The sequence below is a fragment of the Falco punctatus genome (genome assembly GCF_963210335.1).
Source record: "Falco punctatus genome assembly, chromosome: 4".
NCBI classification, from domain to species: Eukaryota; Metazoa; Chordata; class Aves; order Falconiformes; family Falconidae; genus Falco; species Falco punctatus.
In genome coordinates this window covers 12,709,483-12,722,496 of record NC_137583.1, presented here as the reverse complement: position 1 = coordinate 12,722,496, position 13,014 = coordinate 12,709,483, and the positions used below count along the sequence as shown (strand labels likewise).

General features: G+C 46.3%; 1 protein-coding gene across 14 annotated transcripts in view; it reads left to right on the top strand.

The window, feature by feature from the left end:
* The window catches only part of SLC41A3 (solute carrier family 41 member 3), a 169,510-nt gene that overhangs the window by 127,718 nt on the left and 28,778 nt on the right, over nt 1-13,014 (top strand). For 8 of the 14 annotated variants that reach the window (XR_013927618.1, XR_013927619.1, XM_080384265.1 and 5 more), the window contains 2 exons: nt 40-280; nt 2,247-2,575. Coding sequence is in view for 12 of the 14 variants with exons in the window: in XM_080384265.1 (XP_080240391.1) it covers nt 2,285-2,575 (291 nt within the window). In the remaining 2 variants the exon portion in view is untranslated. The other 6 variants (XM_080384271.1, XM_080384274.1, XM_080384272.1 and 3 more) reach the window with 6 other exon arrangements.

The following is a 13,014-nucleotide window of genomic DNA, read 5'->3' as shown; positions in this document are numbered from 1 at the left end:
TTTTTTAATCCGCGTTCCTTCCCCTCTTTTTTCTCGCAGGAAAACACAGTCTTCTGACCACTCAGGGAAGCATCAGTTGCAAAGTGAAGACATAAAATAACACCAAGTGAGCTGAAATTTAAGCCTCGACATTACAGCAGTGACATTCAACAGTTAATGCGCACCCTCCGTACGAAGCAGCTGCAAGGTTTCGTTACTGTCACTTAGAAAAACCTTCAACTCCCTTTGGTGTGCCCTGCTTGGAGCCAGAGCTCGCAGGCCCAGAGACACCATTTTATCAGTAAGAGCCCTTTAGTGTAGCATGAGATCTGAGAGACTTCAGCAGGATATAAGATTGCTCTGGTACTGAGGTATGATTTAATACCCTCAATTGTTCTGGAAATTTGAACAGCATGATTCAGGAGACTTGCATGAGTACATTTACTTAAGTGCTTAATGAGATTTATGTGCTTAAATGTGATGGATGCTGTAATCACATTTCTAACATGCTGATTCAATATGGGAGGGGGGAAAAAGACACATCAAGAGGAGTTTTGCTGTGATTGTGGTGGAGGCAGGCTTTTGCACAGGAAGCTTGCAAAACGAGAGCTCTTGCAAATGCCAAAATATGAGCGAGCGGGGGGGGGAAGCCAAGCAAACATTGAGGAAATGTGTTTCCTCAGCTCTTCATTGCAGCCTCCTGCGTGCTCTGTCTGCGCTGGAAGTTGTCACCCATTCCGGTAACACCCGCCCGGGCTCCGGGGTGGCAGGAGGTATCCCCGGCACCCCGTACCCCGAGTTCTTTCCAGGGGGGCTGTGTCCCGAGCAGGAGCCCTCCCTCCTTGCTGGGAGTCCTCCAGCCCCGCTGCAAGCCCTGCCCGCCCCGCTCCGAGCTGGGGTTCAGCGAGGGATATAACAGCGATACCGTAGCGGGGCTTGCAGCAGCAGCTGCCGTGGGGCAGAGAGCGGCCCGGGCGTGCGCCCTGGTACCGCCCGGCGCCGGGGCCGGCCCGCCGGCTGCCACTCACCGCGCCGCGCCGCCTCCGCGGCCGGGGGCCGGGCTCGAACCCGCGGCCGGCGCTCAGGGCGGGCTCCGAGCCGCGCCCCAGATGTGGCGGGCGCCTCCGCGTTCGCATCGTCGCGGCTGCGCCCGCGGCCCTGCGGGCAGAGCCCCGCGCAGGGCAGAGCCACGGGCGGGGCAAGGAGCCGGTAAGCGCTGCGGGGGGAACGGGGCCGGGTTTCCTCTTCCCGCGGAGGGCGACTTTGCGTTGTCCATCCCTTCTCCCTCCCCCGCAGCCCTGACTGAGGCCTCCTAGCAGTGTCCTCAGCTCCCCAGATGTTGGCCAAGAAGAGGGTTGTTCCTACCTGGGGTGGGTGGTGCAGGGACTTAGACCTTTGGGGGCCCATCCTGAAAATGAGAGCATCAGAGAGCACCGGCCAGCCGTTAACCTGGTTGAGTGATGGCAGGAGGTGATGAGGAAAGGTTCGGGGCACTGCCTGGGCCAGCAGTGGGGCAGGCAGGATGAATGAGTTATATCAAGAAATGAGATGTGATGGCATGAAAAGGTGACTGGTCACAATTTTGCATGTTTATTTTTACTTATAAGATGCCGTGGGGTTGTGGCAGCTTCTCCGTAGATAGATGAGTCACATAGTGCATGCATGTCAACTAAGGTGCAGAAGGAAGAAAAAATATCCAGATTAGAAAGAAGATCAAATAATTACCTTGTTACGGAGCAGTGGTGGACAGCTAGCCATACTGTGCTAGGTACTATGCATACTGCGCACCTCTGCTACGCTAGGGATGCTGGTCCTTTGCTGGACTGCAGGATACTAGGACGTGGACTGCTACCATTTCATGGTTAGGGGTCAGATCCCAAAAGGGGTTGGATTCTTCTGCGCTCCTCAGTTCTCATGACTCCCAGTGTGAGAGCTGGTAGGTCCAGAATTCAGGCTGTTTGCGGCACCTTCTGCATCCTTCCGGGCTTTCTCAGGGTGAGAGCCAGGATGCTGCCCAAGTGTGAACACAGGCCTAGGAAGAGGTGCAACTGCAGAAAGGGAGAACGATTTGACACTGTACAAAGCTGAAGGTAAACTAAGTACTAGTATTTGGGTCAGCAAAGCATCTAGGGTTTTGGGAGCAGGTGGTCATTTGCCATCAGGTTAGCAGAGTGGACAAAATAGTGATGGGTTTCCTGTCTCTGACCCATCTGATGCCTCTTTTTGTTATCTTACTGTTTCTGACTAGCTTTTTTTTTTCTTTTCAGAAAGACTCTGAAAGATTGAAAGATTCAAGAAAGCCACCATGAAAGGTGAGGAAGTTCGGCATCGGAGAAGAGAGGGCAGGACTAGGAATGGAGAGCGATCCAGGCATAAAGCAAAGAGTAAGGGTAAACACAGAGAGAGCCGGCTTGGCAGCCAGGAGACAGAGGATGTCTCTCTGCATGCCCAGCAGAAGCGGTTGGCTGAGGAGAAAGCGGCCATGGCAAAGTCGTGGGAAGAGTCAGCAATCTCAATTTGCCTGCAAGTGCTCCTGCCATACCTCCTAGCTGGACTTGGCATGGTCTTGGCAGGCATGGTTTTGGATTATGTTCAGGTAAGGGAAAGAAACTGATCTGAGGTGTACCTAGCATGGGATAAGTGGGGGAGTTTTCATCAGAGGCAGGGAATTTGCTCTGGGGATGGCAAAATAAACAAGAATTTGCAGCAGTTTTATGTGCCAACACGTCCTTCTAAGTCAGCTATTACATGCTTTTGTGCAGATATCAGGAGACCATGTGTGGTGTTTTTCGGGCCCTTTTTCACCTCTAGAGATAAAAGACAATATGGTACTAAAGAGCATACAAAGGTTCTGAGACATTTTTGTAGGAAAGTACAGTCCTATGCAAGGGTCTCACCTTGATCCTGGGAAGAGAGTGGCTGAGCTGCAGCCTTAAGGGCTCTGGTGGCTTAGCACTTCCCTGCAGTAGATACGGCTGTATCCTGGATGTAGCCCGGGATAGTCCTGCATCCCCCGCTTCATTGTGCAAGGAGCCAGCCAGCCCATGTCAGCGCTTCATCCAACCAGCCCGGCCCAGCCTGTGTACCACATCCTTTTCTAAGGCCTTGTAGCAGGATGACTCAGTCTTCCAGTCCAATTTCTGATTCTGTGACAGTCAGGACCAGACCTTTTCTCCTATGGAACAGCAATTCAGAGCTTTAAGGTAGTGGTGAGCACCTAATTTTAGACAGTTTAAAGCTGCAGTTAATTTCCGGATTATAAATTGCTATGCCTTTGTACTCTAGGTGACTCTCACTGCTGTGTGGCTTTTTATTAACCCTTATTATTTGACTAGCTAGCTGTTGTGTCAGGCTGCCCTGACCTATCTGATACAGTGACACTGAAACTACTGTGCTTGCATTGACAACTTTCACAAATCTGGAGCTTTGTTCTTTTGCTATTAGCCTTGGGCTGATCATCCTAAGTAGAAGAGCTGTAAAGGCTTAAGAGTGACATAGTATCCTTAACTGACCTTAGTGTGTACTCAATAGCCAGCAGAACATCTAGTTAGATCCAAAACCACCAAGGCAAATCCAGAACCCAGTGGCAAACTATTTCTTGTCTTCTTAGATGTCATTCTGAGAATCTTGAGCCTTGAGCATCCACTTTGATTTTTGTTTTTCAGACCGTTCAGATCTGCCCATTCTTATCGATCTCTGACATTAAATGCATATTATCTCTTATTGTGATACATTAAAGTGTGAAGTAGGCTGCAGATGGGTTTATGATGTTGAAGGAACGTTTTTCTGTCAATATTCTTCCCTTAGAGGTTTGGGTTTTTTTTTCTGGAAAGGACTGGGCTACTAATATAAGCAGAATGTGAAGCAAAACTCATACTCCTCTGAAACCACAAAAGTCTGGTTTCTGTTTTGTGCAAATAAAGAGCTCACAAAGCTTTCATGTTAGTGTTTAGAGCCTGGGAAATCAACCCATGCTACATGTCATAGGAAAAGCAGGCCTTTGGCACAGTGACTTTTCATGCATGATGGTGGACTACTTGAGTGTGTCTCATCATGGACTTACTGCTGCTAGGAACTGCCCTTCCTTTCTAGGCTAGTCCTGGCCTCTGCCCCTGCTGCTGCTGCTGCTGTTTCTGTGGGGCAACAGGAGATGCTGTGAGGCTTTGGGCCCCAGGGACTCTCAGTTTCTCCACATACACTTTCTTCTCTTTTTCCTAAAGTGAGGAAGAGAGGAGCAAGGTAAGAAAGAAAAATGCACAGCCTGATCTGAGAGAGAACTAGCAGAGTCAGGAGTGATAGTACTCCCAACAACGGGGACGTATGGTCGCTGAAAAGCATCATCCTCCCATGAGTCTGTGTTGGAACAGCACTGTGTTGCTAACTCTGGCATGTTGTTAAGAGCATTCAGTGGTATCCCTGTCCCTTCTTTGTGGGGATGATAAGGTACATCTGAAATTGTGCTCTTTGGCACTTGTCTTTCTGTAGGTTTTTTGTATTGTGGCAGTGGATGGGGGCCCTAGATCAAGGTCAGGGCCCACCAAAGAGGCTTTGGCTCCTCCAGGAAAATGCTACACCCATTGGCTAGTTTGCAAGCATAGGGATACAGCCTGTTTGTTGCAGAGACTGGCAGCAGTGTACCTCCCCAGGTTTTGCCACGACGGGTGTTGCAGCCATGAGGTGGTGGGTTTTTTTCCCCAACTAGTTACATTATTTTTCTTGCTGTTCAGCAATGCTCTCTTCTCAAATCTGATGCATCTCTTTGTGGACAAATATGGTATATCTCTTTGCCAGGAAAATCTGATGCATCTCTTTGCTGACAAATATGGTACGGATCTTTATCAGAGGCTCCTTAAATGCATGATAAAATGACCCAGTGTACACGTGCAGGTCACCTGAACCAATTACCTTCTCTGCGTACTGATTCATCGGTTGAAGGCTTTTTATGGTGCTTGCTTAGAAACAGGGAGAGCCAGAGCGTGATAAACTCATAAACCCTGCCAGGCTGACGCTTTAGTACAGGATGTGTTGCTGCTGTGTTTTTTTAATGGCATTTGAGTCATTCAGGCTCATTAATATTTCCTTTACATTAATGTCGCTGCCTGTCAACAATCTAGTTAGCAGATACAGTGGCATATCGGACTAGGTATGCACATTATCAGACCTTTGGAAACCTGTAGTAGTTGTCCAGAAATTGTCCTTTATTTCGTCAAAGCCTCTGTGAGTGTTTAACCAGAACTGGGCCTTCGTGCTGTCACTTCTTAGTTCCTGGGTGGTATAAAGAAGTTGGATCATGTGTGGTTATTACAGGATTTTTATTATCTTCCCTCTTCTGGCTGTTGTGGGCTTTTTTTCTAGCTAGATTAGCTGAAATGTACTCTCTTGTTAGCTTTCAACTATCCGGACCATTGTTAGGTGGAAGAGACACATGTACACACCAAGCCAGCTAGGAGTGGAGAAAGCTTCAGGGGCTGTACCAAAATATTAACCTAGAAAACAGCAAAGGACGGAGTCTCCCATCTGTAGCTAGGGCTTGTTTTCCATGCTGCCATGCTTACAGCGAGATCTGCTCTGCCATCTCAGCCCATTAGGCTTCGTGCTTTGGTTTGTGTGAATTCACACCAAAATAAATATACTGTCCAGATAGCTGAGAGCTTCTCAGTTCCCTGTTTATCTGCAAGGCAAAAGCAGGTCTTGTTCTGTCCCACCCTGCCAATGCATTTAGCTGCAAGCTGGGGACCCTGTCACAAGGACAGAGTCCACAAGCCATTAATCTTTACGTCTCTCTGCAGAGAGTGTCAGAGAAGGGGTTGTTTAGTACAAAAAGTGTAAGTAAGGCGATGCAATTTAAATGCTGAATTTGAACTGGACTGAGAAACCTGTATCTTTTGTGCCTGCCTAAATACTTGCTTTCACTCGTTTGTCTTCACTGGGGCATGGCTGGATTGAACCTGTGGTTGGATAGTGGAAAAGCTCAGTTACCAGCATACTAAACTAATCCTATACCCTTCCATCCTAAATTGTGCTTTTAAAGCTTTTTGGCCCTCTGATCCAATCAGTTTGCCCAAATTAATTATTAGAAAGGAGCCCCAACCTTCCCCGCATGCATGGCTTTGAGCTGAAGTCTTTACTGAGCAGGATACAAATTCTTTGGCTGTATGTGGCCATGATGCAACTCTGGTTCTCGACCTTGTGTTAGCTGTGTGACCATGCAGACTCTGGGTGAGACCCCAGACCCCCTCTCTCAAAGACAGTATCTTTCTGGGAGTATGCAGAAGCAGTGTGTTTCACTTTAGGATGGGAAGGGAAACCAGCTCACAGCACGCCATGGAAACATTCACCCTTTCTCTCCCTTGCCTGTGGTGTACTGAGATTACAGAGCTACCTTAAATAAGCTCTGGCTATGACTCTTATCTCGGCCTTTGCAAACTAGCAGAAAGTTGAAGTGATGACAGCAGATAAGGGTGTTCGCTTTTGAAGCTTATTGGCTGGTTCTCTGGGTATTTTTTTTTTTTTCCCTGAAAGCCAGTCATTCAGAGGTGTAGCTGGCACAAACCGATTGTTACATCCTGCAGAGACCTCCAGGGGACAAGAGGGGCTGGGGTCTAGAAGGGCAGATCTCTCACCGGCTGGCTTAGCTGTGTCACTTGCCTGGGGATGAGACCTGCATAATATCATCAGCTGTGAGAAATGTGGACTCATGTTCTCCTTGACCTTTCTTCACCTTGAAAGAGAGCAAAACGGATCCTGGTTAACTCCCTACCTCCTCAGACTTGGGACAATGAGAAAAGTTCAGCGTTGCTTGTGGTAGGAGTGAGGGAACTGGGGCTGGTTCACAGCAGGCTTACATATTAAACCATCGTTTCAAAGGCGAGCCACACTCCGACAAGAAATGTAACCCGAGGAGAAAGGACACTAGTGCGTTTGAGCACGCTGAGGGATTCTTGCATGACCTGTCACTCTTTCAGTGCTGTAGCCTGAGCAGGTCTTACTGGTTTTTACGGAGGTGGTGGGAGCTGAATGGGGTGTGGGCTCATTTCTATTCGTCCACAGACATCTCTGCAATCTTCATTTCTCTTTTTTAATCCCCCCCCGGATATAAATTGGAGAAATAGTGTCTGTCAAGTTTGCTGCCACCTGGGCTCAACACAGCTGATTCAGTTTTGGAGGATAGCCTTGCTGCAACCCTCTGGAACGTGCTCCTAGGAGGAGAAGCTAAAGCAATTTGGCATCATTGCTGTAGTTTGAGGAAAAATACTTTCTACTTTGAAGAGAGCTACCAGGAGGATCTGTGTGATGTCCTGATCTCCCCCATTTGCCCTGCTGAGCATGGGGTAACGGTGTTTGACCATGGTGGTCACCCAGTTACAATTGGAACTGTGCTTCCATGGCAAGAAGCTGAGAGGTTTCACCTGCAAGTTGACCAGGTCAGCCAGTGGATTTCTCCCAGAGACTTCATTCTCCATTGCCTCCCAGATTTTCGTGCCGTTCCTTCTGGCTGGCTTGGGCATGGTAGCTGCTGGCCTCTTGATGGATGTTGTTCAAGTAGGTACATGTGGTTAGGCACCTTTATAGTGAGAGGGGGGGGACGACTAATTCACTGACCTTGAGTGTTTGTGCATTTTTGGGTTTTGTGTGCATGGTCCTAGCAGACAGTCAGCAGGATGGCTGTCGGCTTTTCCTGTGCTAGAGAGACACTATCCATCTTCTTTAGATCAGTACATGGGCTCCTTGTAAAATGGGATAGTGGCTTTCAGACAGGCTGCCTGATGCTGTCTTCGGTGCGTTACACTGGGTGCGCTCTTTACGGTATCTAGCTAAACACTTCAGTGATGACTGCTATGAAGCAACTGAGATCAGACTGCAGCATATTCCCCTATTGCATGATATTATTTATTTCCTTCTCAAAACTGCTGATAAGGAGATCTAGGTCGAGGTTGTTATTAACTACCTATTGCACTTAGAGGCAACTTTGTGCTTTCAGTTCTTTGCAAACAACCTAATGTAATCTTTGGTCTAGAAGGTATTTAGATACTGTGATGAGAGGCATGCCAGCATAAAAAGATTAGCATTGCCTACGAACTGAGTGCTTCTTGGCCAGATTCTGAGGTGGGTGTAAATTTGGAATAACTTCCATTGACTTCCAAGGAGTGCTGCTGGATTTACACCATTGTGCCCACAACCAGAATCTGTTCCATCTGTCTTTCCTTTATACCAGTGGCACAAATAGAAATGCAAAATTTGATATAGTTTGGGCATCTCATGCCAGTGGATTTACAAATCAAAAGGCTGGCAGAGTTTCCCAAGGATATATCCTGCACTCTGAGCTCACTGGAGTACATTGGATTCTCTGGCATTAGTACCAGAGCAGAAGCTAAATATGGATACTTAAGTGTTTGGAAAGACAGTACCTTGCTCTTTTTTCTTGCCTTGGAAGAAACAAAGAAGGCAGAGAAACTGAATTAAAGGGAATATAAGGAATATCAAAGAAGGGTTAACTGGAGTGGCACACTGTTGTTATGCTGTGTTTGTCGTCTCCACCTTGTGCTGTGCTTACGCGCGGACCTGTCTTGCAGCATTACAGAAGTTCGCAAACTACCCAAGATGTTATGTTAATAGTTAGCAGTTATCTCAGAGAAGGATAAAAACATAGTACGTGCCCACTCCATACCCTTGGCAGGTGAATAGGTCTTTGTCTAAAAGAAATCATATGGGCTTGCTAAGAATTGGGCTCTGTTCCAAAATGTAACTGCACCCAAACTGGTGGAAAGCGCAAGCCATGTATACCTGCATTGCATGTGTCCTTTAAATACCAGAGTGCCATCTACTTTGTGTACTTTTTCACTAGACTCTTAGAAATGGGGTCATGCATGAAGTACAGTAATAGGAAGTGTATTTTTTTGGTGAAGGTGTTACTACCAACCATGTTGAAATAGAAGCCATCAGCCAGTGGGTTCAGCTCCCTGAGGAGGGGGCTAGTGCACCGAGAGTCACAACTGGCGTGGGAAATTTGTTAGTGAGGTAAGCTGCCATGGTATCAACAACCCCATATTTAAAACCAAAACTGGTAGTTGGGAAAATTCAGAGATCTTAGCCTTTAAACGTTTGAATTATTCTTCTGTGCCTTTTGTCTTTGAGCTGCTTATTTTCAGCTTTTCTTCTTGCAAGTGTGAGAGCTAGAAACTCACTGTCCTGTCCAGCTAAGACCTGAGACTAAGTTTGTTTGCTTGAGGCCAGGTACCATAAGACCCATATTAGTAATCGTGAGGGTTCACACTACTGAAACTACAGGTTTTTCTAGTCCAGGAGTCTGTGATTTGTCCATTTTTCAGGGGATGGTCTGCCTGAGGAATGCTTTGCCCTATGTCACTGCAAAACATTCTCAGGAAACTGTCTGCCTTTGACAGGGAGATATATGGGCAAGCTCAGGGATAGTATCTAGAGCATACATGCGAGTTTAATGGTGCTGCCCTTGTTACATACAAAATACCTTGAAATAATGTGGTTTTCTGTTGGGGGTCCAGCTGGCCTTCTCATTTGCAGGGCTGCTGTTGGAAAGAGGAGAAGGAAGTGCAAATTGCATGTCAGTGTCCTATCACACTTTCCAGGACTTTAGCAGTTTCTGACCTGTCCTGGGATGCAACCAAGGACTGTTCATGTTACTTTAACAACACAAAAAAAAATTAAAAAAATCAACAAGAGTGATTTGTTTAGCCCAGCTGATTCCAAGGCTCAAACCTGGGTCTCTCATACTGTAATAAAAGGATGTCCAGACAGATAGCCATTTGCTGTTTTCTCCGTTTTCTCTTCTTGGTTGTGCTGATGATACAGCCTCTGTGCAGGGCTGGTAGCATGGCACAGATCCTTTCTTGCTGGACATTTCCGCCTCTGCTCCAGTGATCCTTGGCCAGCTGGTTGATCTGGATTCCGGGGTGGTTGGCATTGCTGGAGACCTTGCAGGGCCCTGCCAATGTTTGGCCAACTCTTTTAGAGTAAGGTGAAGAATCAAGCTGAAGCTGGATGATCAAATTTCAAATCAGAGAATTCAGGAAAGCTTCCCTTTCATTCTCCCCTTCCACACCACTGCAGTGGGACACGGTCCAAATAAAAGTCACAGATATAAAATATCCCTGTCCTTTTTTGATAAAAGCCAATGAGATGATTAGCATTGAAAGAGATTTTGAATTGGCTTGCATTTTATAGTGCAGGATCTTTTGATCTTTCTGTTGACTTGTTCAGGGCAATGGAAAACCTCTGAGGTTTCTTAGCTGCTGCCATGGGAGGATGGATGCCCTGGAGAGGTACCAGGACACGGCTGGGACTGTGAGGACAGTGTAAGGAGGGACAGTGGGGCTAGGCTGCAGCTGGCGAGGCTGTCTCAGTACATCATAGCCCCTCTTCCTCGATGGGACACTGTGAGCAGATCCAGCTGGCACGGGGACCAGCTGCAGAGGATCTTGGGGTAACCAAGTTCCTTCAGAGCTGAGCTTTAGGGCTGTAACTCCATTGTGGGGACATGAAGTGGGAAACAGTTTCTTTCTGGCTTAGTGTCCCTGTGTGGGTCTGCAAAGCTGCAGGGAACGCTTCTGTTCCTTCTAGGCCACTTCTCATCACAGAGGACAGGGATGCTTCTTAGACTTAATCCAGCTGTTTTCATTTAGGCAGCTCCATGCCTGCACAGCTCTAACCTGCCACATTCACCTGCTTCTCCAGCGGACAGTCCTGCAAGGCAATGGCACAGGGATCATCTCTTTATTCTGTATTTCTGCAGTCTCTCAACACAATGTCCTGGCTGCTGTGGTATAAATCATTACAAATCTGTCCTTAGGCTCTTGGTGAGTCACTGATGAGACTCAAATGGAGGCAATTAAGTCAGCTTTTTTTATTAGTACAGTTGTGTGATTCTTTACTAATTGTTCAAAGCCTTTCAGTGTAATTATATGTAAGGCACAGTCCCAAAAAATCATACCTCATATGCTGAAACTTCTGTTATGATGGCTTGAGACCTGCATAATTCATCATGAATGCAAGGATTGGAGCTTACATTGATACAACAAAGTCATATTTCCTGAAGGTGACATGCACAAAAAATACAAACAGTTGTGTGCTTCTGTTTCTTTTTATTTATAAGTCTTTTTACGTGCAAAATATGCAAGGTCTGAAATACGAATGTCCGCATGTCTGTGTATTTTAAATGATTGGGGTTTTGTACATTGTGACTGCGAAGTCTGTTTTTTCTCCTCTTTCTTTTGAAGGTGTCAAAGAGGTGTTTGGATCTTTATTCTTAATTAAAGAGAGAGGAGAGAGGGGGATTTGAATCTTTAAAAGAGATGTCCGCCCCTAGCTTTTCTCAGGTATTTAAGTTCCATGTTAACAAATTCAAACAAAATTGTAGTGTGTCAAATAAGGTGACTGTTGTCATGTTGTCTGTAACTTACTCAACAGTAACTTACCTTTAACATTTTGAAACATGCCTGTTTCTAGGTCACCACTGCCAGGAAATGTGCCTTTTTATAGTGATGATAATGTTTTGCCTGTTATCTGCATCTCTGAGGGGTGTCTTGCACAATGTGCTCAAGTCTGGCGCAGCCCCACTTTCATTCATCCTGGCTCAGAAGGCTTTGAGGTCTTCCCAGCAGACAGCCACACCACCGGCTACCCACAGCTTCCCATGGCACAGCCAGTGCAAAACACTGAGCCGTTACACCCTGTTTGTATTTCCCAACAAGGCTGACAGCTGAACGTGTCAACGTTTACCGGGTCTGTCCAGCCTCCTGGATTTTCAGGTTTGTAGAATCCCAGTGGTTGTGGAGAAGAAGAGCAGGGACCTGTTGTTCATTTTGTCCTCTTAACACCAGAATTTGGGACCATCACATGATAATAGCCAGTGACAAGTTAGAGGTAATGAACAAATTGATCCTTCACACGTGTGGCTAAACTATAAATTTTTACCACAGGAGGGCACAGGGGTTGAAGGGCAGGGACTGGATGAATACCTGAAAGAGAAATCCTTTGAACACTGTTAAGCGTGCAGAAAAAGCACCGGCTCAGTACCCTGTGGCAGATAGTCATAGGCTGGAAAATATACAGGAGAATTATTCCATATACTTGTCATACTTGTAGGTTCTTGTTTTATACACCTGAATTTGACTGCTGGTAGAGATAAAGATAGGTTAGATGGACCTTTGGTCTGACTCGTTGCAGCTGCTCTTTTTTTTCTTGTATTCTGGTCGTAGAAGTTGGGCTAGTTGGTTTTACTTCATGGCAAGCTGCCTTGTTCTGTGATTTTATCCTGATGTGACCCTCTCTGGCTACAGTGTGACTTTGCTAACATCCTTGAATGCACAGGAAGTGAATGAATTATGTTTCAAGGCACTATATGGTAGATAAATTGGAGAAGACATGTTAATAAAGTTTCTTAAGTTTCAGGCAATTTCTAGTGTTGCAGCTGATTTAACAACTTTATACAGTTCAGCTTCAGAGGAGCAATGATAATCAAGATATTGGCGCAGCAGTTTGGGCCCGTGGGATATCTTAATCCGAAATCCTTTTTCCAGCTGTGTTGGGAGCATGCTTGGTAACAGGAAGATTTAGGAACTGCCTCTGGAGAAGAGATACAAAAATCTCCTTCCCTCCCACAAACAGTCTTAGATGCTTAGTTAGAAGTTTGGTAAAAAAAAGACAGACACAACTTTTTGTTGTTAGATCATTTCCAGATCTTAGTGTTTATTCTTACAAGTCTGGATAGCAATAGGCGTTCCTGTATCTAGTGTCAGTACAAAGGATGGAAGAGCATGCTGTATTTAATCTGGCTTGCAAACCCTAATTATTTTTCATATTGTTATTGGCTAATGCTAAAGGCACATTTTGATTTGTGGCTTTCCAAAATCTTGTGCTGCCTTCAGGAAGAAAGTTCCTTCCCTCTTAGGATAGTGCTTTGCTGTGCATGAGATCAGAAATAATACTGCGAACGAAAAATTCCTTCCTTCACTCCCAAAACGCAACCAGCCCAGGGAGTATCTGTCCCATGCGCATAGC